We start from the raw sequence: 27699 nt of genomic DNA on the forward strand, positions 1-27699 counted from the left end.
GAGAAAGTAGAGAGAGAGAGGAACGCATGAGTCAGTAGTGGAAAGGGAGAACAGTGAAGACTTTTTTTTTTTTTTGAGGGGGGACACAAGGTGTTGCTCCATCACCCAGGCTGGAGAGCAGTGGCACGATCACTGCTCACTGCAGCTTCGCCTTCTTGGGCTCAAGTGATTCTCATGCCTCAGCCTCCCAAGTAGCTGGGGCTACAGGCATGCACCATCATGCCCAACTGCTTTTTTTTTTTTTTGGTAGAGACAAAAAAAAACGGTGGGGCATGGTGGTGTATGCCTATAGTCCCAGCTTTTTGGCAGCTTTTCTGGGGATTACATGTGTGAGCCACCGCACTCTGCTAAGACTTCTTTAAGGAGGTTCATTGATTTCTTTATCCAATATTGAATATATGCTATGTGCCAGGCATGGTTCTAAGTTATGAGAATGGATATACAATGAGCCAGATATTAAAAGTGGAAGAAAGAAAAATAGGCAAGTTATGGTCAGAGTGATTGACTGGGGATGGAGGGAGATGATAGCTTAGATTACCTTCTCTAGTGTGGGCCCCTGTAATTGACATCTTTTGAGCAGAGATCTGAATGAACGGAGAGTGAGAGCCATGTGAATATCTGGGGAAGGGGGAGAATGTTCCATGCATAACACAACAACCAGTTCAAAGGCCCTGAGACATGTTTGAGGAACAGCAAAAAGGCCACTGCACCACAAACAGAGTCTGTGAAAGGCAGAATGGGGCTTCATTACAGAGGTGCTTGTAGGTTTTGAACAGAGGAGTGACATGGTATCAGTAACTTTCTAAAAAATAGGGAGATTTCTTGGAGGGCAGTTGCAGTAACCCAGGGAGAGGATGACCAAAGTGGTGGTGATAAAAGTGATTGGGTTCAGGACTTGAGTATTAGTGGACGAGTGGGAAGTTAGAAGAGAAGGGAAGATAAAAGTAGCTAGTAGATGGGCAATTACTAAGCTCTGGAACCTCTAATACCATATCGCTACTGGTAAGATGGTGAGCGATGAGACTGAAGACCACCTCAGAATGGCTTTTTGTCATAAGCTAAGAAGTTTGAGTCTTGTCCTGAAAATGTTGGGATACCATTAAAAATCTTCTTTAGGGGTCTTTCTCTATGGTTTTTTCCCTATTTTTATTATCTGCTCATTTGAATTTTGAAATCCAAATATCTCATTTTCTTATATTTAAAGCTACTTTCTTAGGTATAGTATACATGAAAAAGTTTAGTATATTACTGGAACAAAATGGTAGAACTGTTCTAAGAAAGAGTAGAGAACTGACGTTTAAGCACCTGCTGTGAACCATGACCTGTGTCACACACGTTCTTTAATTCTCTCAACGATCCATTGAGTGTTCATCTCTGTTTTATAGATAAAGAAAGTGAGCATCAAGCAGGTTAAGGAATTTGCCCAAGGTTAGAAGGCTAGTAAGTATTGGATCCAAGATTTGAGCCCAGGTCTGTCTGAATCTAAACCCTTTATAGTCTCTAAACTATACTGTCTTTCTAGAGTTGAGTATGAAACTAAAGTCATAGAAATTTTATTTATAATGTATCAAAGATTTTTTAAATCAAGTAACCCAATGAGTAGTACTTTTGCTGTATTGTTTGAGTTAATGGTAACTCTAGAAAAGGTTTAATCGAACAAGCGGTCCTTGTTAGTCTTTGGTATTCTAGAGTAGTGCTTCTTAATTTGTAATGTGTCAAGAAATTACCTCAGGATTTGTTCAAATGCAGTTCTTATTCAGTGGGTCTGATTTAATAGGATTGGGACCTGAGATTCTGCATTTCTAACAAGTTTCCAGGTGATACTGATACTGTTGGTTAAAGGAGTACACAAATAGAATACTGTTGTATGGTTTAAACTTAAATCCACAGAAATGTCATTAGAGATCGTTTTATCATTCTTATTGTAGGCTGTAATAAAACCTTTACTGAGTACCTAAATACAAATGAGTGGTTCCATCATTTCATGAGCTTTTATTTAATATAAAAACCCTGCAAAATAAATGTTATCTACTTTTCTTAAATCTATTATTTACAGGCCGGGTGTGGTGGCTGATCACGCCTGTAATCCCAGCACTTTGGGAGGCCAAGGCGGGCAGATCACGAGGTCAAGAGATTGAGACTGTCCTGGCCAACATGGTGAAACCCTGTCTCTACTAAAAATACAAAAATTAGCTGGGCATGGTGGTGCGTGTCTGTAGTCCCAGCTACTCGGGAGGCTGAGACAGGAGAATCGCTTGAACCCGGTAGGCAGAAGTTGCAGTAAGCCGAGATTGCACCACTGCACTCCAGCCTGGTGACAGAGCAAGACTCCGTTTCAAAAAAAAAAAAATCTGTTATTTATAAAGTCACAAATTAAGTTTCTGAGAGATTGCAACTTGACAAAGACCAATCATACTTTTCCACAGATAGACTCTTAATCATGTCAGCTCAGCAAACTTTGGTTGTATTTGGCAGCAGTGCTAAGTCCTAGGGATACAAAGACAAAAAAGTCAGTGTCTCTACTTCGAGAGCTTAGAGTCTGTTGAGAAGAGAAGGATGTAGGCAAATGATTGGGGTGTAGAACATTCTCCCCCTTCCCCAGATATTCACATGGCTCTCACTCTCAGTTCATTCAGATGTCTGCTCAAAAGACGTCAATTACAGAGACCCACACTGGAGAAGGTAATCTAAGCTGTCATCTCCCTCCATCCCCAGTCAATAACTGACCATAACTTGCCTATTTTTCTTTCTTCCACTTTTAATATCAGAGAGGCATCTGCTATAAAGGGGACATGAGCATAGTGGTTGGGGCACCAGTATGCTGGTGCCAGAATACAGGTAAGAAGTAGTGCCAGAATTCCAATCTAAGCCTTCACATGTATGGTCCAGAGTTTCATCTTATTCTACCACACTGCCCATTGTAATCCAGAAGGGGCTTGGATTCATCAGCATGTTCTAGTAGTTTGGCAGAAGAATCTTCTAGCTACCTATAGGACACAGGTGAACCTGAACTCAGGACAGGGTGGGCAGGATGGGTTAACCACCACACTCTTACATTTGTTTACCCAAAGCTTATTTCCATCAGTATGTTTATAGTATCGTTAGTTTGGGAGGCCAAGGCGAGTGAATCACCCGAGGTCAGGAGTTTGAGACCAGCCTGACCAACATAGTGAAACCCTGTCTCTACTAAAAATACAAAAATTTGCTGGGCATGGTGGTACACCCCTGTAATCCCTGGCTACTTGGGAGGCTGAGGTGGGAGAATTGCTTGAACCTGGGAGGTGGAGGCTGCAGTGAGCCGAGGTCGCGCCACTGCACTCCAGCCTGGGTGACAGATCGAGACCTCGTCTCAAAAAAAACTTCCTTCTTTCACCAAAACTTGATGTATAGACTGCCTTTTCTTCAGTGAACGTGTTTATTTTCCCATATTCGGCTTATCGAAGCCACGAAATAAGTTAGTGATAATAATACAGTCCGTGTTGCTTAATGACTGGGGTAAGTTCTGAGAAGTGGGTTGCTGGGTGATGTTATCATTGTATAAATATCATAGAGTATGCTTACACAAACCTAGATGGTATAGCCTGTTATACACCTAGACTCTATGATATAGCTTTTGCTCCTAGGCTACAAACCTGGACAGCATGTTACCATACTGAAGACTAGGCAATTGTAACACAATGGTAAGTGTATGTGTATCTAAATATGTCTAAACATAGAAGAGGTAATTAATGCACTATGACATTACCTTATGACACCCACGATGTCTCTAGGTGACAGGAATTTTTCAGCTCTATTATAAGTTTCTGGGATCACCATTCTACATGTGATCCATCATTGACTGAAGTGTCATTATGCAGCAAATTTGTATATAACTTTTTCCATTGCGTCTGCCTAAAAATCTTAGTAGTGTGGGCAGAACTTGATTAAGGATTGTTTAAGGCATATATCATCAAGAATGAATTTCAGAAGAATTTATGTTAATGGAACACTCCTTTGTAAAGAAAACTAAAGAAGAATCAGAGGTGATACATTTTAGTTCCTATTTATATTGAAAGCCAAAAGTCGGCACAAATTGCAGTCCAAAGTATCACAAACTACTAACAAGGCAGTAGTTTCTAATCAGTGCTGCTGTCTTTGTCCTGAGCAACCTTGCAGAATTGTACATTCCCACTCATAAAAAATGGAGAACTTTTTCCTGATACTCTAGGGCAGAGTGATAAGTTTTTCTTCTCATAATTCCATGTAGCTTATAGTTAAACTCAGTGTAGAAGAGTGATGAACACAAGACAGTACGTACTGTATTCAAGAAATCAGAACAGGTGCAATTTCAATTTATAGGTTGGGAAGAGTTTTACTAGTGGGACGAATTGGAGAAAAGCTTCACAAAGATACGGCATAAGAATAGAGTAGAATTGGGTCGGGCACAGTGGCTCACACCTGTAGTCCCAGCACTTTTGGAGGCCAATGTGGGTGGATCACGAGGTCAGGAGTTTGAGAACAGCCTGACCAACATGGTGAAACCCCGTCTCTACTAAAAATAACAAAAGTTAGCCAGACGTGGTGGTGCATGCCTGTAATCCCAGCTACTCAGGAGGCTGAGGCAGCAGAATCACTTGAACCCAGGAGGCGGAGGTTGCATTGAGCTGAGATCATGCCGTTGCACTACAGCCTGGGCAACAGAGTAAGACTCTGTCTCAAAAAGAGAGTGAGTAGAATTTCAGTGGGTTGAAAACAGTGGAGGCTAGGAAGACACAGGCTTTGGGGTGGACATACTGAGAATGTATGGAGGTGGAAAGTACATGACACTGCTAGGTACTGGAAAGACAGGAGTGAACAAACCATGCGGCTGGGAAGACTGAATGAATTACTAAAGTGATAGAATCATCTTACCAGAGAGAAAGCAGCTGATGAAGTAGGAGAAGAGACTATATGTAGGCAAGTTATTAGGAAGAAGTGACATTCAGAGTGGGAAGGGATGAGAGGGAGTTAGCTAAGCAACGAAGGTGGAGACAAGAGTTCCTGAAGGGAGCAGCTGCACTTGTGAAGGTCCTGGAGGTGGGAGAGGAGACATTTGAGGAACTGAAAGAAGATTGAATGAGGAGGGATGTGAACTAATTGTGGAGGAATAGATAGAGCCTGACATGTTGGATGCTTTCAGTACTGAAGCAGTGCTATATAATGCCTGACTGTAGAGGATACCCTGCTAAAAATTTGCGAATTTTCCTTTAGGGAGCTGAGCCTTGAGTCAGAGGACTTCCTCCTTAGAGGAGGTGAGGTAAGATGATCATGTGGCTGTGGTATATACAGAGTTTAGTGTTGGAGTTGAATAAGACCAATTTGGAAGTTACTGCTAAAACTTCGTCATGGAAATGTGGAAGTTTCAAGGTCAAGAGATTGAGACCAGCCTGGCCAACACGGTGAAACCCCACCTTTACTAAAAATACAAAAATTAACCAGCCGTGTGTTAGGTGCCTATAGTCTCAGCTACTCGGGAGGCTGAGGCAGGAGAATCGCTTGAACCTGGCAGGCAGAGGTTGCAGCGAACCAAGATTGTGCCATGGCACTCTAGCCTGGCGACAGAGTGAGACTACGTCTCAAAAAAAAAAAAAAAAAAAAATTATGTGAAAGTTTTATTTGAGGGACAAATGGAAATGACATTTTAAAGTAAACCCCACTCAAATATGGGAATACATGTGAGGTGTCAAATGTCCAGCTGGAAGAGGAAAACTAGTATTGACCCTGTGAGAGGCATTAAAGATATGGAAGTCATTTACATGAATATGACAAGCCATGGGATTTCATGAAAATTCCAAGAAAAGAGGATTAAAAAAAAATACAGCATATGATTACTGTTTGTCATACTTGTGGCACAGTATTCAAGAGCACGATTTCTGGAGAGCCCAACTGTCAAGGTTTGAATCTCACTCTGCCACTTACCAGGTTGGGCTGAATGATCCTGTACAAGCTAACTTTTCTTTGCCTTAGATTCCTCATCTGTAGAGTGGGTATAATAATAGTACCTCCATCATAGGGTTGTTAAGTGAGTTAATATTTGCTTGCAAAGAACTTAGGAAAAGTGCCTTGTATATAGTAAGAACAGTTTGTGAATCATAAATACATGAGATCAGAATTTCAAAACAAGCATCAGGCAAAGTGTTAGAATTCAGTTCTTTTAAAAGGTCATTGAATCTACTTTTCCAGCTACTCTTGTTACTTTTTAAGGAAACTACTCAATAATCCTGTACTTTGTACCACTCATCAGGGTGTGTTTAGTATAAACTTCACTGTCCTGGGTGACTTCTTTATTCCCAAATTGTGGGGCAGGTGACAAGGGAAGGTTGGTCGTCTAACTCGTGGTGTAGTTAATCAAGACTTTCCTGTTTGAATAGACGTGGCAGATGGTTTTAGTTAGTCATTACTAATGCAAGAAGGTCCTTAGGCAAGAGCAGGAAGTTGATGGTGAGTCACCTTCAGTATTATGACATGGAGTATTTGTTTTTAAAATATCACAGGGAGTTGGTTTTTGCTGTAGTAGCTAAGTTGTCAATCAAGTAATACTAGTAGGAAATCTTACATAAAAACTTGCTTCTCTCAAGTTTAAATAATTCTGATTTATGAATTATTTTATATATTGCCTACTACTCTGTTTTTGCTTATCCTGATTCAAATTTCTCTCCCTGTGTCAATCTAGTTTTGTGTAGCTATGAAGGAATAACTGAAACTGAGTAATTTATAAAGAAAAGAGGTTTAATTTAGCTCACAGTTCTGCAGGCTGTATAGGAAACATGGTGCCAGCGTCTGCTTCTGGTGAGGACCTCAGGAAGCTTACAGTCCTAGCAAAAGGCAAGTGGGAACGAGTGTGATACACATCGTGAGAGAGGGTGGAAGAAAGTGAGCGAGAGAAGTCCCAGGCTTTTAAACAACCAGATCTCAGGTAAACTGAATGAGAACTCATTTATGACCAAGGGGATGGTGGGAAGCCATTCATGAGGGACCCCATCCCCCACCAGGCCCCACCTCCAACTTTGGGACTCCCATTTCACTATGAAATTTGGAGGGGACAAACATCCAAACTATATCACGCTCTTTACGTCTCATTAAAATGCTGTCCTGTTTCTCTTTTCCTTTTTTTGCTATAGGGCCTACTTTTAATCTTTCCTTCTAAAGAAGGCTTTGGTGTGGTGGTCAGGCATGATAGCCCAGCCTTAAAACTTCCACATCTTTTTCGCGTCTAAGGGCCCAGCTTTCAAGTGTGTAAAAGTTAATTGGGGTGAAAATGTGTATTACCCATTCTGACCAATGTAGAGGTTGTCATGAGTTTGGGGGATTGGAATTACTGTTCAGTAATGGTAATCCCCTTTAAGTATTACCTATTTGACCCTTTACTGGTTGAAATGATGAAAGTTTTTCTGGTAGATTCTTAACCCTAAAAACAAAGTGAACTGTTTATTCTGCCCCATCCACACGTAGTAGCCTCTTCATGCTTTCCCCTGCCTGGAATGCCCATGCCCAGAATGTCACATGTTTGGCTAGGAATGCATTTAGGTCAAAGCTTACAGGTCACTTCCTGCCCTTCTTGATCTCCTTTTCTGTTTCCCATTTATCTTTTTCTTTCCCATTTTTCATTTTTCTTTCTTTCATGCATGCTGCTTTATTTTTGCTGCCCTTTTCATTAGCCAGCATTGTACTGTCTTCTGTCTAGAACATAAATTCCATCAGATAGGGGCTATGTTTGTTATTGCTCCATCTCTAGGGCCTGAATATAGTAGGAACTCAATAAATACTTGTTGAATAGCAGTATTTGCTATATCCCTGTCCCTTCAGTTCACATGACACATTAAAATAATGTAGAAATTGAGCTTACATAGAAAGAATGAAACAGAGTATTTTGTTTTACAAGCATAAACAAAGGATTTTAATTGAATTTCATTTTGATTACATTCATTTCAGCCAATATTTATTCTATTTTTTTTTCTTTTTGAGATGGAGTCTTGTGTCCGTCGCCCAGGCTGGAGTGCAGTGGCACAATCTCAGCTCACTGCAACGTCCACCTCCCGGGTACAAGAGATTCTCCTGCCTCAGCCTCCCGAGTAGCTGAAACTACAGGTGTGTGCCACCACACCCGGCTGATTTTGTAGTTTTAGTAGAGATGGGGTGTCACCATGTCACCATGTTGGCAGTCTGGTCTTGAACTCCTAACCTCATGATCCTCCCACCTCAGCCTTCTAGTCTATTTCTAATTAGTAGGTCCTATGCTGGAAAAAAATGGAAAATGCAAAATATATACTCCTGTGTTCAGGAATTTCACAGTCTAGCCAGGAAGAAAACATGCATAATGAAAATACTGAATGATAAATGCTATGACATAGATATAAACAAAATGTTTTATGAGCACAGAGAAAGAACTCTTCATCTGTATTGAGGAAGTGAAAAGTTCTCAACTAAAAATTGTTTGAAGCTAAATGGCCAGTAATCTTGGCCAGGCGTGGTAGCTTGCACCTGTAATCCCACCACTTTGGGAGGTCGAGGTTGGAGGATCTCTTGAGCTCAGGAGTTCGAGACTAGCCTGGGCAACATAATGAGACCCCATCTCTACAGAAAAATTTAAAAAATAGCTGAGTGTGGTGGTGTGCGCCTGTGGTCCTAACTCCCCAGGAAGCTGAGGCAGGAGGTCGCTTGAGCCCAGGAGTTTGAGGCTGCAGTGAGCCGGGTTTGCACCACTGCACTCCATCCTGGGTGACAATGAGACCCTGTCTCAAAAAAAGGTAAAATAATAATAACTCCCATGGGAATTAAAAAAAAAAAAGTACTGCCCTTTTGGTGCCTGTTTTGTCATGGTAGATTTGCCTAATTCTAGCAGATGTGGCTGTGTGCTATTCCCAGACCTGCAGGGCTTCATAGATTTATCTCCAAACTGCCTAAAATGAATAGATGTCGTTGTGTGTAACTCAGATAAATTTAAGAAATACTTCTGTACTAGCTGAAGAATTCTAAGTGGTTGTGTTTTGTTTGTTTTTGTTGTTATTTTTTGAGACAGAGTCTCACCCTGTCACCCAGACTGGATAGAGTGCAGAGGCGCAATCTCAGCTCACTGAAACCTCCATCTCCCAGATTCAAGTGATTCTCCTGCCTCAGTCTCCTGAGTAGCTGGGATTACAGGCCCTTACCACCACACCCGGCTAATTGTTTTGTATTTTTTGGTAGAGACGGGGTTTCACCATGTTGGTCAGGCTGATCTCAGACTCCTGACCTTGTGATCCCCTGCCTCGTCCTCCCAAAGTGCTGGGATTACAGGCGTAAGCCACCGTGCCCGGCCCTAAGTGGTGGTTTTAAATCAGTGGTTCTCAAAGTGTGTTCCTTAGACCAGCATCAGCATCACTTGGAAATTTTCAGGCCCAGCCCCTGGCCTGCTGAATCAGAAAGTATAGGGGTAGGGCTCAGCAACATGCATGTTAATACCCCCCCAGGTGATTCTGATGAATATTTATAGCACATTACAATCAGAATATAAATTGAACATAAAGGCATCCTGAATTTATTCCGATCAAGCCCCTGTGGTCTCCTCTTGCATTTATTTTTGTGGGAATCCTACATTTCGCCCCTTGGACTTAACCTTACTGCATCCTAACCCTAGCCCAAACAGATGATTGAAACACATTTTCACTAAGTGTGACTTGTTTCACTTTCAGAAAACATACCACTTTTTGCTTTCTCTCCTTTTCATGGTTATTCAACAGTTAGCTTAGTTTAGGAGAATGACTCGGAATCCTGCATTAAGAATCAAGTCACTGAATTTCTTCTAAGAACCACTTGACTAAAAATTCTGTTTTTGTGAATAAAGCCTGGATCTGTATTGTTTCATTAACACTGGAGGATTTGTTTCTTTTCAGTTTTCTCTATCTTAATTCTATAACAAAGATAGTGTGGTGAAAAGTTACTTAAAGGTAATCTTTTCTAGTCTATTACTTGCTTTTGGTGAGCAGCTTTCTTTCAGTATAAAGAAAGTATCCTATTTTGGGCCATTTCTTTCCACATAACATTATATTTTTACCCAGAGAGTACTAAATGAATGATAAAATGAATATAAAGCATTATTTTATATTTGGTATATATATGTTGGTATAAATGTTAATTGCAAATAGTATATGTTCTACATGATTTTAAGCTTACAGAAAGTTCAAAGTATTACTTAGAAGGCAGGACATTCATTCTTCCATCAAACATTTATTGAGCAGCTATTCAGGTATTAGCCTACAAGCTTGTAAAGATGAATGACTTGATCATTGCCAGGAGAATACGTATGTAAACAAGTAATTACAACTCTACCTGTTAAATGTTCATGGAGAATAGAAGAGGAAAGTGATTTCTGTCTGAGGTAATCCGGCTTTAATTCAGCCAGAAAGGCTGAATTAAAGAAGTGACATCTGAGCTGTCTCTTGCAGGATGACTTAGGAGTTTAGGAGGTACAGAATATATGTGATAATGGGAACAGCATATACAAGAAGATGGCATGATTTTGTGGAAAGTTGGTGGGAAAACTGGGTATCTGAAGAAGACTTCAGAAATGAGTCCAGCTAGTAAAGAATTTAGGCATTTTCCTCTTGATGGAGAGCAATGGGAATGTGTTTTAGTCAGAATGAATGACATGTATAAAAATTTGATTCAAAAACATTTTAAGAAGAGAAACCCCTGGTGACTGTTTGATAGAGGACCCTGGAGTGAGAAGAGATGAGAATCCAGTTACTGAGGAAGTGGTCAGAAAAGAGAGCTGGTAAGTATTGATGGCTGAGGTCTCTGAGATGGACTGGGACATACCCATCACAAAGAATATAAGTGGAATTTACAACATGAAGTGAGTGGAACAGGTAGGGAAGGTTGGTTTGTATCCAAGATATCTCTTGTGGCTCTCATTCAGACAGCTAAGGTGGAGAATAATGCTGGTGTGTGTGTGTGTCTGTGTGTGTGTTTGTGTGTGTGTTTAAACCACACATAGGAAATCCATATATTCAAGCACTTTTGAAAGCTACGATGAGATCTCTTGGGGGTTGTTGAGTTGAGGCTCCCAAAAGCATTCAGTGACTGCTGTTGACTTGTTCATCACCAGATATAGTCACATGGTATTTTCAGTACCTAAAAATTTGAAATACAGTTAGTTGTTTTGCAAAAGCATTTTATAATTCAGCCATTTTATAGTTAAAGATAGTAGCAAACCATTAATATTCAGTTTTGGAGTTCTGTCTTTCTGGGAAGCAAATAAAGCCCAAAATGACAGTGAAAACTAGTGGGAAAAGGTTTGATATACATGTGTTAAACAGGTTTGCTTGTCATTCACCCTCTAGTAAACTTGGGATGTGTACAGCAAATTCTACTTCTGGACTTGGTTAGCAGTGTATACTACACAGCCAGGACTGAAGGAGAGCCTTCCTTTTAAGGATTCTAGGCAAAGAGAAAACTAATTCCACACGTCTGCATTTCCTAACGAGATTTTACCCCATCAAAGTAGACCTTTGAAAATGCAGCTGCAAATTGATCTGTTCCTAATACAAATGAAACTGGCCTAATATTAGGATTTTGGGTCCCATGGGCCTTGTATGAGTGGTCAGTTTAACCAAAGTTACTTACTCAACATCACCCACGAGACTGGTATGGACTGCCAATACAGGAAGAAGGGAATTGTTCTGTTTGTGCATAGGAGACATACTTAGGCTCTGGTCATCTGTGGGAGATGAATGAAAAGAAGTATAGTTGTGAAGAGCAGTCAGTGGGTTAGGAATCACACTGCCTGGGTTTATCATTCCTGATACTAACTAGCTTTGTGATCTTGTGCCAGACTGATCAACCTGGCCCTTTGTGCCTCAATTTCCTCATTAGAATAAGTAGTACTACTGCTTATGTCATTTGTTACTGTAAGGATTAAATGAATTAATGTACATAATATGTAAGAACAGTGACTAGCACAAGATAAGTATTCAACTCGTGTTAGTCCACAGAAGAAAAAATTTTAGCCATGTACTGACTATCCCAGTTTGTATCTCCTGCCCTGCCTCTTTTGATACCTTTTGGAAATGGGAACTGGGGGAGTTGGGAGGGACAGGGAAATAAGGAGGAATTATGTTTGAATACTTCAGTAATTTATTCTGGGCCTCTCTTTTCATTGCTGTTACCTCCCAAGAGCAATTGTCTTAACTTCTCTGTTCCCATAAAGATAGGAAAGTCCTTTTAGAGTTAACTGTATTCTTTAGTCCTCTCTCTCAACTGATGATTCCTTAATGTTTGCCTTCCAACAACTTTAGCACTTATCTTGCCTCCTCACAATCCTCCAACAAGCTTAGACTTCAAACTGCAACCCCCACCATTAGCAATTTCTGGTCTGCTTAAAAATAAGCTTTGTTTGGACTATAGTTTTCTATCTTAAAGTTTTCTTGGTGTCAGCCAGTCACATAAAACATGGAAATAAATGGAGCTTGGCTGTCTTAGCTAAAGTGTGCTTTATATTAAATAGAATGTTTATGAGATTTTCAATGTTCTAAAAATACTTGCATATATTTCTTATTAATGAACCTTGGCATTCCTAGGAAGGTATTGTCACAGAACTGATTGGATTGGGTGGTAGTTTCTGAGCTGCAAACTCTTTGTGTCCTGTGTTAACAGTAATAATAATTATTTGGGCCATGACTTCCAAAAGGATTTTTTGGAGAAAATTTTTTTTTCTTCATCTCTGTGTTGAGGAATGTTCATTTTATTATTTGGTGGTTTCTTTTTAGTGGAGAAGAAGCAGGTATATAGGTTTACCTTTCTTCTCTGAACGGAGCCTTAAATATGTTTCAATGAATTGTTTTATGTTAAGATGTGTTTTCTTTTTAAATTAGTACCCCCTCCCACTTTTTTTAGGTACACCAAATAAAAACCGTGATTTTTTTTTTTTTTTTCTGTATTATAGGTCCTCTTCCTGATGGATGGGAACAAGCCATGACTCAGGATGGAGAAATTTACTATATAAACCATAAGAACAAGACCACCTCTTGGCTAGACCCAAGGCTTGACCCTCGTTTTGGTAAAGGTTCATCTCAAAACCTTTTTAGATGCTTTTGGTTACTAATTTTTTTTTTATATATATACTTGGGAAAGCACATTTAAATACAATTGCATTGCTTTATAGTATTAAAAAATGACCCTATCCACCCAACGTTTACCAGTAGAATTTTTATCCTTCTCATTGGAAACTTGAGAAGTTTAGATCTTAACCAGATTTTTGGGGTTCCTCAGGTTGGGGCTGGGAAATGTCGTAATGGCCAGCTAACCAGAAATCACTTGTTCCTTTCACATTTTGGGAGAAACACAGTGATCATATTTAAAATGATTTTTTTTAGCTGCAATAATAATCAGGCTGTCATGCAGCACCTCAGACCAGGAATACCAGCTTTTGTCAGTGACCTGATGTCTGCTTGTGCTTAGCTTCTGAGAGTGATGAGTACCATCCCATGCCTGGGTGTTATAGTGTTTCCCATCCTAAGGGGGAAAATGGCACCCCAGAAATGGCCCAGTGAAAGCATTTTGCCACCTCTTCTGTCTCTCTCAAAAAATAAATGTTCTTTTTTTCTTCATTTAGAAAACAAAAAGCCATATTCCCCTCCAGATTTCATGAATAAATCACATTTGCACAAAGGAACCCCTCCCCTTCCAAATGTGTACATTTTTATAAGAGTATACCAGTTCTTCAGTGCTTTTTTAAAAAGTGTGTGTGTGTGTGTGTGTGTGTGTTTTAAAGTGTTTTCAGTTCTTCTTTTGGGTTTCTGAGATATTTTTCCAAGGCCATGGAATATGCATCTAAAAAAGAGCAGATAATTGTGGTTTTGAAGCTTCATCTTGGACTAGATGCAGCTAAATGAAAACAATGTGCAGATCGCTGAATAGGTCAGACTGAGGGGACTCGGAACCTTTGAAGCTTTACAGGGTTTGACCTAACACCAACTGCGGGGCCCTTATGGGAAAGAGGAGTTAACTCTGTGAATGCCATCAAAACACAACCCTGGGGCGGGGCGGAAAGAAAAAAACTCTATCTGGAGTTGGTTGGATAAAATAACTTCCCCATCAGGAACATTATGAGCAGTTATTTTTTGTCTTATATATACCTTTAAAAAAAAAAAATTCAAGTTTGCCCCAAACTGACTGAACCCCCCATTCAAGCAAAGTCAATCGTAGGGTCAGGGCAGTGATGTCGTTTTGACAGATAACCGTTTTGGCTTAAATACTAGCCTTTTAAGCTTCGAGACCTGTTTGGGTGTTAAGAAAGTAATGCAGTATGTTAATAATTTGCAACTTCAGTTTCTTTTTACTATTTGAATTAGCCCTTGTGGTTGGAACAGGAAACCAAGTAAGATAGAGAATTTAATAAATACGGCCATTTGTATGGACTGAAACAATAACAGCCATGTTTCCTTAAATTATCTCTAGTGAAATGAATTCAATTTCTCCACATTTTGGAATTCTAAAGAATGGTGTTGCAGAATTTTTTCCCTGACATAAGGTTATGAAAGATGATGATGAACACTTTACCAACTGCAGAGATGAGGAATTAGAACAAAGCTTTTTAAAGAAAAAAAGTTTTTCCTTTAAAACAGTGAAATAAAACAACTTTTCTGTAAGCTTAAGTAGATCTGTTGATTACATACACAGCTTGGTCTTTTGTTTTAAGTGGAGGAGGTACTCAAAAAAAAAAACACTCCCACCCTCCAGCATGTTATGTACACACAGGCGTACAATTAGATGTGCCCAGAAAAAATTTCATAAAATTCTCTTATTGCATTTAGTTTCCCTTTTTGGGCCCACCGTGTGTGTATTCCAGACAGGCTTGACAATATGCCAAAGCTTTTTATTTTGTGGCCCGACTTTTAATCTGTTCCAGACCTTTTCACTCAGAGAGCTCAAGTGTAACTGAAGGGGGGCAGGAAAGAAAAAAACGTGTGGGTTTCTCTGATCTAGAGTGACAGCAAATAGAGACAAGCTGTTAGCTGCTGGATTTGAAGTTTTCCTTGAAATCAAGAGTTCTGCATAGTGGATTATGTTTTATCTCTGCCAAAGATATATAAACTATCCCCTTATTTCTGAGCCATGCAAACACAAACAAATGGTGTAGGATATTGCTTTCATGGTTGTGGAGTTTGCTTTTCTGTATTCTTCAAATCTATATTGAAATATTTGTCAATTCTTAGCTTAAATCAAGTAGATGTGTGTCTTTTGGCGTCCTAGAATGGGAACTAAGCCTCTAGAGAAGCTTAATTTTACCTCCTTCAAACATCAACCCCTTTTATATTTTTATTTATCAGATGCTTCCAGGTTAATTATATTTAGAATACAGTGATTTGCTTTAAGATTATCCGTATTTAGTAATTACACTTCATGTGCTGCATAATAACGTTTCAGTGAGCGGCAGACCACATATATAATCGTGGTCCTATATGATTCTAATCCTGTGTTTTTACTGTACCTTTTTTATGTTTAGATACACAAATACCATTGTGCTACAGTTGCCTACAGTGTTCAGCACAGTAGCAGGCTGTACAGTTTTATAGCTTAGGGGCAATAGGCTATACCTTACAGCCTAGGCATGTAGTAGACTCTACCATCTAGGTTTGTGTAAGTACTCTCTAAGATGTTTGCACAGTGACAGAATTGCCTCATGATCCATTTCATAAAGCGTATCCTGGTTAAGTGACACATGACTATATTTATAGTATCAGTCCTTCACATCTCACATGAAATTAATAAGTTATCTATGTAATTTTAGGGAATCAAAGAGTAATTTGTTGTAGATTGAGTTTTTTATCTGATTCATTTTCTTTAACATTTAAAAGCTATTTAATATTTTAATTTTAGAGAATTCATTAGTAATTTATAGTAAATCATGAAGTGACATCAAATGGCAATAAGGATGCACTGATGTTTATTGAGTTTTAAGAAAAATAGGGCTTTTTTTTTTTGAGTCATATTAGGAATGTTTTTACTCTTTGTTCGGGAAAATGGATCCTTGAGTATTATGCAAGCCATTAAATTATTTCATATAAACACATAGGAGATGATTTTTTTTCCTGGAGATTTTGTACTGGCAAACATCAGGTTTAAACATCACCTTGTATGTTGTAGATCTGCTATTTTATATAATATAATCACGGACATTTTCCAGTAAAAGGCCTAATGAAAACACAATGAAATTGTAATTGCTGTTCAGAATGAAAAAAAGATCTTTAAAACACTAACAGTTGATAAACTATCTTTTATGTAATGTTATTTTCCCTATTGTTTATATTATAAAAAGATGTATTAAAATATTGTTATCAATCTGTGTTTTAGAAAATAAGTACTGATGGCACCACTGGGATAAAAATATTTGGTGTAAACAAAATATTGGAGACAGAGATTTGGGGGAAAAATTATACCTTTGAGTTTTAAAGCAAGTCATAAACAGTCTAGAGTGACAAAAACAGAATATTTAATTCCTAACTACAGTTCTGTGCACAGAAATTCTATGTGTAGAAATGTCAGCGGTATTAAGCCTCATATGTTGCTGTTAGGTCCTTTGTTTCAGTTTCCTAAAACTTTCTATCTGTGCATATGCATACACGTATGTGTATGTGTTAATATAATGTCTTGGAATAAATAAAAAGGATAAGTAAAATACAAATACCTATATGCAGTTTATTAAACTAAGACTAAAGCCGAAAGTTGTTCACATTTTTCTCATCAGAGTTAAATATTTGGCATTAATAATTAAATATCTATAAAAATTTTGAGACATTCATTAACATTTTTTCTTTTTTAAGCTGAATATTTCGGTTGTTAAAAATAATGTTTTCCTTTTGATGAAAATGCACCTAACAACCAACTCAGTAACTAAGAATCCATTCTATTAGTGTTGAGGGAAAACTACTGAAGTCTCTAGAAACCAAATTTGTAACTTCATTTATGGAGTCTTGAGTAAAGAGAATGTCAGCATCTAATTACTTCAATTTTATCAAAGCAAGTCTCTTGATAGCCATATGCTAAAAATAAGGTGTTTTTGTTTTTTGTTTTGTTTTGTTTTGAGGTTTGGGGCTTTTTTTTCCCCCCTTATTAGCTCTTTTAAGTCTTTCCTGGTTATCCTGGGCTGTCAGTATTTGGTTATGGACTATATTAATTACTTAGCGTACAGAGGAAAAGATGTGTGTTTTAGGTAAAAAGAGCTATTGCTAACTAAAAATTATTAACAGATGGCCAGGTGTGGTGGCTCATGCCTGTAATCCCAGCAGTTTGGGAGGCCAAGGTGGATGGATCACTTGAGGCCTGGAGTTCCAGACCAGCCTGCCCAACATAGTGAAACCCCATCTCTACTAAAAATAGAAAAAAATAGCTGGGAGTGGTGGGGCACGCTTGTCGTCCCAGCTACTCAGGAGGCTGAGGCATGAGAATCGCTTGAATCCAGGAGGCAGAGGTTGCAGTGAGTGGATATTGTGCCCCGGAGGGCAACAGAGTGAGATGCTGTCTCAAAAAATTAAGAACAAAAATAAAAATTAGTAACAGGCCGGATGCAGTGGCTCACGCCTATAATCCCACCACTTTGGGAGGCCGTGGCAGGCAGATCACTTTAGGTAAGGAGTTCGAGACCAGCCTGGCCAACATGGTGAAACCCCATCTCTACTAAAAATGCAAAAATTAGCCAAGTGTGGTAGCACACGCCTATAATCCCCGCTGCTTGGGAGGCTGAGACCCTGAAAATCACTTGAACCCAGCAGTGAGCTAAGATCGTGCACTGCACTCTAGCCTGGGAGACAGAGCGAAACTCCATCTCAAAAGCTGAGGCAGATGGACCATAAGGTTAGGAGATCAAGACCATCCTGGCCAACGTGGTGAAACCCCATCTCTACTAAAAATACAGAAATTAGCTGGGCTGGTGGCGCTCGCCTGTAGTCCCAACTACTCAGGAGGCTGAGGCAGGAGAATCGCTTGAGTCTGGGAGGCAGAGGTTGCAGTGAGCCAAGATCTCGCACCACTGCACTCCAGCCTGGGCAACAGAGCGAGACTCCATCTCAAAAAAATATATGTATTAACCAATAAACCTCACAAAATTTGGCCCTCATAATGATTCCTCTAATCATTTCTTCAGTGGGGAGGATGCTGCTCTTCTGAGCACTGCAGAACATCCACACAGCCATTGTGATTCCTCCGACAACCAACACTGTTTTTTTTTTTTTTTTTTTTTTTTAATGCTAGGAGAGTTACAGAATATTGTCTAAAGTCTGAGCTCCTCTGAGATCCAGGGAAATTATACCCAAGGTTATATAGTTAAGTGACAAAACTGAAATTTGAATTTATCTTTTGATACCTAGAATTTATGAGACATTTAGATTGAATGCAGTTAATCTTTCAGAAATACCTACTAATGCTGATACATGAAAATTTGAGAGGAAGAAAAATAGTAATGCACTTGCTTCTTGCATTGTGACTTATCTTAAATAAATTACCCAAAGATATGAGTTTTTCTTTTCTTTCTTTATTCTTTCTTTCTTTCTTGGAGTCAGGGTCTCACTTTCATTGCCCAGGCTGGACTGCAGCATGGCTCAATCTCAGTTCACTGCAGCCTCAATTACTGGGCTCAAACAAGCCTCCCACCTCAGCTTCCTGTGTAGCTCGGACTACAGGCATGTGCCACCATGCCCTGCTAATTTTTTTGTGTTTTTAGTAGAGATGGGGTTTTGTCATGTTGCCCAGGCTGGTCTCAAATCCCTGGAGCTCAAGCAGTCCGCCTGCCTGTACCTCCCAAAGTGCTGGAGTTACAGGCGTGAGCCACAGGGCCTGGCCAAGTTTCTAATTACATAAGAGAATTTAAGATCTCTGATTGGAACAGACTTGAAAGGCATCTAGTTGAATTATTTACCCAATTCATGCCTCACCAATCTCAGCTTTGACCTTTCCCTTTACTAGTTTACTTCATTATAGTGTAGCCCATTCTACTTAAGGAAAATTCTAATGACCACAAAGTTTATGTTTCTTGATTACCCAGAAATTTACTTCCTTTCACGTGTGTGAATACAGCTCTAATCCCAGCAGTGTTGTCTTCTAACTGTGGTTTTTCTGGTTTTTCATGTGTTCAGAGTTCTCTGTTCCTTATCAGTTTACTCACTTCCTCTGGATGTCCTTCATTTTGCTAGTGCTTCTTTATGTGCTATATTCTGTAGTGTTTCGTATGTACATTATCCTGTGAGAAAAATAGTTATGGCATTGCTCTGACCTGTCATTTTCAATGCCCTCCAGAAATCTTTTTTCAATCTGCAGTAGAGGCTAGCATCTCTTTTCCACATGGTAGTTACAACAATGTACTTGATTCAATTGAATTAAATTGGGATGTAGAAAAAGTTACGTTCTCAGTTGGAAATCAGGAGACCCAAGTTCTGCTATCACAATGTAACCAGCTGGATCAGAAAGATACCTAAATTCTCTTGACTTAATTTGACTCATCTGTAAAATGTGACTGGATTAGACTGGATGCTTTTAAGAATATTTCCAGTTTTTAACTGAATGCAATATGCTCAGAAACCACTTTGGACCCTTGCTTAAGGTTACTTCTCAATAGCCTTTTTGATTTGAGTGCATTGAGGTTTCAGAGATACTTTTGAACTATTTATTGCACCATTTAAGTTTAACTTTGGTCCTCTGGTCACAGTGTGGAATTACTTTTGAAGAGGAGACAGGGAAATCTTCCAACCTTTAATCTAAAGATAAGCCTTATCACATGGTATGTCCAGGCAAACAAATCTGATAGGGGGTGTGGGAAATGCTGAGCTGAATAGTTAAGCTTTGTCCACACTCTCAAACTCTTGGAAGCATATGGGAGTTTAACCATGTTCATGTTAGCAAAGTTCAGCTTTATTGCCTTAAAGATGATGCCTTGTTGGTACACTTTGTTTCCAAAGTTTAAAACTCCCATAAAGTTGCCATGACAGAAAGTCTAATGTAAGCAGATTTGAAGCCTAGTTCCAGGCCATGTGCTTAGCAAAACCTGATTTAAGACATACTAATAGAGATTGTTAGTAATTATTGCCCTCACTACATTTTCCTTTTCCTTCAAAAGCAAGCATTTGCTGAAATGCATACTTTAATACAAAAGATTATAGAATATATTTCAAGATTAGTTGCACACTTGAGCTGTGCAGTTTTGTTTTAAAATTTTATGTTAAATTCAATAGGATATATTCAAAAAAGTAAATAATTTTAGGTGTATTCGTCTGTCCAGTATGTCTCAAGTATGTTTTGTAACATTTCGCTGTTCCTTTTCAAAATGTTTTATTTTTTATCTAAAAATAAATACTTTGGTTAGCTAGGGAAAAGATCCAGTAAGATAATGCCAAAATAGTTTATCAGTTACGGTAAGCAATCTCTCCTGTACTAACCGAGGCTGAGTAGACATATGTTAAGGAGGATAAACTAATAGGTAGTTTCTACTTGATTAATATTTCATTGATGCCATTAGTTAATTATACAATGAGGAAATGTTTTTGTCTTTGTTTACATAATGAGTACATTGTTCATACCAGATTTTTTAAACATGAAAGTTGAAGACCATCAACGTCATTGAGATGATAGTTTAAACTAGTGCTTTATTCGTGTTATTAAAGTCCCTATCAAACACACTCAAAAAGACCTTAAATAGTTTTTTGTTTGTTTGTTTGTTTTTTGAGACAGAGTGTCGCTCTGTTGTCCAGGCTGGAGTGCAGTGGCGCAATCTTGGCTCATTGCAACCTCCGCCTCCCGAGTTCATGCCATTCTCCTGCCTCAGCCTCCTGAGTAGCTGGGACTACAGGTGCCCGCCACCACACCCGGCTAATTTTTTGTATTTTTAGTAGAGATGGGGTTTCACCGTGTTAGCCAGGATGGTCTCGATCTCCTGACCTTGTGACCCGCCCGCCTCTGCCTCCCGAAGTGCTGGAATTACAGGCATGAGCCCCCGTGCCCAACCCCTTACATATTTTTTAAAAGAAAACTGTTTTTCAAGTTATAGTTGTAGTAACTCTGTATTAACAGCAAGCATCTTATATGCCGGAAAAGAAGAGACGTTTGGTGTTGCTTGCTCCTTTTTGTACCAACCCAAAGATTCAGATATAAGAAAAAAAAAGAGATTATAGAATTATTGGAAAGGTCAAATTTCTGTTGAAAAGTAATTGGAGTGATTTAGAAGGAGAGTGGTTCAGATTCTGTTTTTTGTTTTATACTCATTTTGTTCTGCTACCCTAGTTGCTAAGGTCATTTTAGAACTCATTCTGGACTGGCTTCAACTTGGAGATTCTCCTGTGCATTACTAATAGCATCCTCCTAACTAGGGAGAGAAACTATTTTAGGATTTATTTATTTATGCTACAAAAGTTTGGGTGCCATTTACGTGCCAGGCACTATGCTAGCCATGGGTAGGGAGGAACATGCTACTAAACAAGTAAATAAGTCATTACAAATGTCTTAAGTACGGTAAAGGGTGCTAAACAACGTGGGGTGACAGGAACTAGGGTGGTGGGAACCTGCTTGCACCTGGGTGGTCAAGGGGGGTTTTTCAAAAAGACACATAGGAAGCCACCAGTCAAATTTCAGAGCAGTTTTTGTGCTTTTCAGTAAAAACTCTGAGGTATGCATCACTTCTACATTAGAAATTCCCCTCTGTGAAAGAGCTTTACTAGTAATAAATAAAATTAGAAATAAAGTGTTATAATTGAACTGTTTATTCCTTAATCTAACATGAATTCATAGTGACAAGTATATTTTAAAAGATAATGCCCCTTCTCTTTATTTTTTTAATGTTTTTTTTTTTTCTTTTTTTTTTAAGACTGAGTCTCGCTCTGTCGCCCAGGCTGGAGTGCAGTGGCGCAATCTCGGCTCACTGCAAGCTCTGCCTCCCGGGTTTACGCCATTCTCCTGCCTCAGCCTCCTGAGTAGCTGGGACTACAGGTGCCCGCCATCTCACCCGGCTAGTTTTTTGTATTTTTTAGTAGAGACGGGGTTTCACCGTGTAGGCCAGGATGGTCTCGATCTCCTGACCTCGTGATCCACCCGTCTCCGCCTCCCAAAGTGCTGGGATTACAGGCTTGAGCCACCGCGCCCGGCCTATTTTTTTAATTTTTAGTTTTTTAGAGACGGTGTGTCTCTGTGTTGCTCAATCTGGTCTTGAACTCCTGTCCTGAAGAAATCCTCCTGCCTCCGCCTCCCAAGTAGCTGGTATTACAGGTGCAAGTCACCATGTCTGGCTGTTTCTCTACAGTCTCATTATCTGAACTTTCTTTCCTAACTAGACCTTAAACTTTGTTTTTGTAGTGGGGGAAACGTCTAGTTGTGTTCTGGGGACAAAGAGAGCTGAAAGCTAATGAGAACACATTCTCCCTTTTCTGCCCCACCTCATTTACCAACCCCTGTGTCCTGCCCTAAACTGCTTGATGAGGTGATGAGGAGAAAATGTTCTGCTGGATTTCTTTTTGTTTTCTTTAAGCTGCATTCATGATTGTATTGTTTGAAAAATAACATTATAATGAATTTTTATGGTTGAAGGAGGGGGAAGTTGAATTGACGAAAGTATTGATATTTGTTAACAGTATTTTTGAACAGATAAAGATGTGAAAACTTTAACCCAGTTTAGGGAGGCTGGGAGTTGGTACTGGGGAAATGGTTTGGCTGTGTCCCCACCCAAATCTCATCTTGAATTGTAGTTCCCATTATCCCCACGTGCTGTGCGAGGGACCAGGTGGAGATAATTGAATCATGGGGGGCAGTTTCCCCCATCCTGTTCTCATCTCAGATAGTGAGTGAGTTGTTACAAGATGTTACGGTTTTATAAGGGGCTTCCCCCTTCGCTGAGCACTTATTCTTCTCTCTCCTGCCGCCATGTGAAGGAGGACATGTTTGCTTCCCCTTTTACAATGATCGTAAGTTTCTGAGACCTCCCCATGCTGAACTGTGAATCTATTAAACCTCTTTTCTTTATAAATTACCCAGTCTTGGGTATGTTTTTATTAACAGCAAACTAGAACAAACTAATAGCGTAAATTGGTACCAGAAGTGGGGAAAGAAGTGCAGAGTGTGGGATGGAGAGGTTACTTAGCCTGTGACAAAACCTAGAGTAGGATGTTAGAGCAGGTGAACTGTCCCCACATATTAATCATTAGGGAAACGCAAACCAAAACCACAATGAGGTAACAGTTGACTCCCATTACGACGGCTAAAGTTTTTTTGAAAAGATAACAAATGTTGGCCAGAATGTGGAGAAATTGGAATCCTCATACATTGCTGTTGGGATTGAAAAATGATGTAACCACTTTGGAAAATAGACTGGCAGTTCCTCAAAACATTAACTATAACATTCCCATATGACTGAGCAATTCCATTCCTCGGTATAGAGGCTGAAGAATTGGGAACATATGTCTACACAAAAACCTGTATCCGGGTTTGCAGCACTATTATTTTATAATAAATAGCCAGAAAGTGAAAATAACCCAAATGCCCATTAGTTGATGAATGGACTAACAAAATGTGGTATATTCATATAATGGAATATTATTTGGCACTTAAAGGGAATGCAGTGCTTGATACATACTAAAACATAGATAAACCTTGAAAACATTATAAATGAGGCTAGCCAGGCCCAAAAGGCCATATATTGCTTAATTCCATTTTTGGAAATGTCCAGAATGGGAAAATTCATAGAGGCAGAAGTACATTAGTGGTTGCCAGGGACTGTGGGGAAGGGGCAGTAGGTAGTGAACTGCTAATGGATATGGGGTTTTTTGGTTTGTTTTTGTTTTTGTGACTTTTTTTTGAAGTGATGAAAATGTTCTGAAATTAGTGGCAATGGGTGTACAATTCTGTGAATATGTAAGGACTATCAGACAGTACATGTAACAAGGGTGAATTATCTCAGTAAAGAGAAAAAATTATTTCTAGGCATGATGTCATTTAGGTATATAGCTTAGTTGGGAAATATCTTTTGTATATTGATCATAAAAAGATGTATTCAGTCATTAGGTTAGGTCTCCCGTCTTTCCTTTTTTTGTAAAAGACAGCTTTTCAGTGTGAATTAAGTAAGCAATTTTTTACTGAAAAACTACATTTTATGTTTAAGTAGATTATGTTTTAAGTATTTATGTTTAAGTAGATTACGCCACTTTATAGCAACTCTCTGTAGATGATTCAGTTCCCTTAGGTCATGCAGTAAACACTAAGAGCCAGGAATAGGTGTTTTGTGTTTTGTTTTTATTGCTTTAAGACCCACAGATGGCCTATTAGTTTGTGTTTTTAGAAGAACCTTAATTTCTTTTAACAAGTCTACTGTTTTGTAGTTTTGAGTATACTCGTAGGTATGAGGAAAACCCAAATTTTGTTTCTAAATGTTTTGAACAAATTAATATAGCTGTGCTAATACGGAAATATGCAGTGTCTGAGATTTGAAAAAAATACTAGCCAAAAGCTTTTGTTGTGGGAGATTTGATATAATGTTTTAATAGTTAAGAATTGTTTCTTATTTTAAATGTATACCCAATAAGATTACTAGAATTAAGTTTATTATTCCAAAGTTTATGACTAACAGATCTGTAGTACATTGTTATAATCCAAGTTTTGAGGTTACAAATCATGTAAATCTAAAAATTGTTTGAAGTTTGGAAATTCACATGTCTAGAATGAAACTTGGGGAAAAAAACCTATGGTGATGACCCCTTTCATTTATTTTCGAGAAAGTAGTCCCTTATTTTTCAGTAATTGCTCAGTCATTGGTTTTCTACCATAAAGCTGTCAGGGTTGATTTGTTAAGCAAGACTTGAAACAGTTACTATTCATAGTACAAGAAGCACAGACTCTAAATTTTAAAACATAGCATATTACAATTTTTAAAATTTTGACATTTTGTGGAGTTTTTGTTTTGTTTTTACCTTTTAGAATTTTTTTTAAAACTGGAAACATTGGGATTTCAATAGTTGATAGCCAGAGGAAGAAGTTGGTAATGCTATTCTTTTCTTTTCTTGCTGCCCTGCCCCCTTTCCCCAGGAAACAAAGCCGGTTTTGTTTCTTGCCTGCTTGTGAGGTCTCTGCTGCACCCCATGTGGGTGCACCGCTCTGTGCTTTGTTGAAAGGCTTAAGATACTCAGAAGGTAAAGAACAGGATGCTTCTGGAGAGGAATAAATCCCAGCTTCAGTAGATAAACAAGGTTGTTTGAATTGGTCATTTAAGTGAGTTCTTTATATGGAAACCTTGTAGTGCTGCTGGTATCCATAGGTAACAACATTTAGGTAAACACAGCCAAAAGTGCTGACAATAGTCATCAGGGTATTTCTCTTACATAATTTGGTGCAAGTTTCTGTTTAATTCTGTGGACTGGTTCTTCCTTCATCTTTTGATATCCTATTTTTCCTGTTCCGTGGTTTTGAATAGTCAGATAAGCTTAGATTTGAAAAAGACCTTTCCAACCAATTCAGTTTGCCATCAGCATTGGCTATTGTCATTAATGATTACTGCTTATGGTATCTAATTCTGGGAAACTGGTGAGAAGCAAAGGATATTTACAACTTTATTTTTGTGCAAATTTATTACTATTCAGTTTTTTATTTTTTTACCAAGAATGTATGTTATTTCATAAATAATGTTATGTTACGTAATGAAAATATAGTGTGGAAAGCTCGAAAGCTTATCCAAATGTTTCTTAATGGATGAAATATTTAACAATGTTTAGCTCTAGAATCTGTTTTGAAATCAATAATGTTTTATAATTCCAACACTCCTCAGCTTACTGATGGGCTGTTTTATAGCAGGTTTTTGGGGTTTTGCTTTTTTATTGCTTGGAACCAAAAACATTTTTCCCCAATAGTTGTTTGCCTTGGGCCTCAATTTACGACATGTTCATTGTATGTGATGAATCTCAGTTCAGTTGCCCAATTCATATTTAACTCATGCTATCAAACCTGGCACAGCACATTTTTAAAATGTCTCTGTGTGGCAATATGTTGAGTGTTATATTGAAACACCAAGAAGATGTTTCACCAAAAGAGAAGGATCCCCTTATTCCCTTAGCGCAATCTCCACTACCCATCTTTTTTCTGTTTACACCTTGTAGGAAAGATAAACATGCATGTCTTTGTGAATCATAGGAATATTTGGAAACAGTAAATGGTATGATAAAATAGGAAGAGGGAGAAAGAGAATGTATGTATATGTCTGTGCGTGTTTGTGGAGGAGGAGGAGAGAGGTATAGGAATCATCAAAATATGGAATTAGTCTGTAGGAGTCAGAGTCTTGAAAGAAGTTCTGGAGAAGAGAGGAGAGACTAAGGTTTATGGAGCACCCACTATTCCAGGTGTGTGATAGAATAATCAGTCCTCATAATAACTCAAGTGGAGATGTCAGTATCCTTGGTACAGATGAGAAAACCGAGGATTAACTGAATTACTGAATTAGTATGCCCGACTCTAATCCAAGTTCATTTGACTCTAAAAGCTATGTTTTTTAATATATACTATGATACCTGTCAATTATGTAAATATGTTGGTAACAGAAAAGAGCAATTTTATTAAATGAGGTTGTTGATGCCTGCCAAATCTTAGGTCCCAAAAACTGTTGGCTTTTTTCCTATCCATTGCCCTATAAAATACTACACTGTAACCTATAAGGGTGAAATTTTTAGCCATTTACTTTCTTACAAAGCCATTTCCTAAGTCTTCATGAGTTAGTAAGTACGATTTTTTTTCCATATGCAATTAATAAGGCTTTGAACAAGCTGGAGCCGTATGTCATGTTTTGACATCCTTTCTCTCTTCAGACAAAATATTAAAACAAGATAACCAAAAAGACACAACTAGAGTATGAATTAAAAAAAAAAAAAATCTCTATAGGGCAGAAAATAAAACCACAGAAAGCACTGAGGGTAGTGCTGGAGGGCTGCCAGGTTTAGGGGCCATTTGGCTCCTGAGAAGAACTGTTAATAAAAGTGTGAATAAGGAAGAGGACGCACATAACAGGCTCAATGGGAAAAGTCAGGTGTGCAGCTGACCTGGCCCTGGCCTAGGACAAACATTTACAAGGATTGACGACATGTCAAGTCACAGAGTCACAAATTGTCTAGAATCAATATTGTATAGACTATTTTTTGTAAACCTCAATGCAATTAAATTTAAACTCATAATAAAAAAATTGTTTCAAAAAACATGTCTTGCCCTACCAACTATTAAACATATTACTAAGGTTGTACTGTTGTATATACTGTATGTACTAAATAATGTATATGTTTATATACATATATATAACTTACATGTTTATATAGTATAAACGTAAAGGCAGTACTGTGGTACTAGTATAAGAATAGTTAGATTACTAAAATAAAAAATATAGAAATAACAAAATGTCAAAATTTAGTCCATGATAAAGAAGATGAGGGGGAAGATACACTGTAACACAAGTGGTGTTGGGACTAATGGTTAGCCATATGGAAGAAGATAAAATTAGGCTTCTGCGAAGATGGCCGAACAGGAACAACTCCAGTCTCCAACTCCCAGCGCAAGCAACACAGAAGACCGGTGATTTCTGCATTTTCAACTGAGGTACTGGGGTCATCTCACTAGGGAGTGCCGGACAATTGGTGCTGGTCAGCTGCTGCAGCCTGACCAGCGAGAGCTGAAGCAGGGCGAGGCATCGCCTCACCTGGGAAG

General features: G+C 38.7%; 1 protein-coding gene across 1 annotated transcript in view; it reads left to right on the plus strand.

Moving 5' to 3' along the window:
• Positions 1–27699, plus strand: part of YAP1 (Yes-associated protein 1) — a gene marked incomplete at its 5' end in the record, with an annotated part of 134359 nt that overhangs the window by 70711 nt on the left and 35949 nt on the right. The window contains one exon of the mRNA XM_011926617.1: positions 12941–13054. Coding sequence (XP_011782007.1) covers positions 12941–13054 — 114 coding nt within the window. The remainder of the gene's footprint in view (positions 1–12940; positions 13055–27699) is intronic.

Source organism: Colobus angolensis, unplaced genomic scaffold (genome assembly GCF_000951035.1).
Source record: "Colobus angolensis palliatus isolate OR3802 unplaced genomic scaffold, Cang.pa_1.0 Scaffold7, whole genome shotgun sequence".
NCBI classification, from domain to species: Eukaryota; Metazoa; Chordata; class Mammalia; order Primates; family Cercopithecidae; genus Colobus; species Colobus angolensis.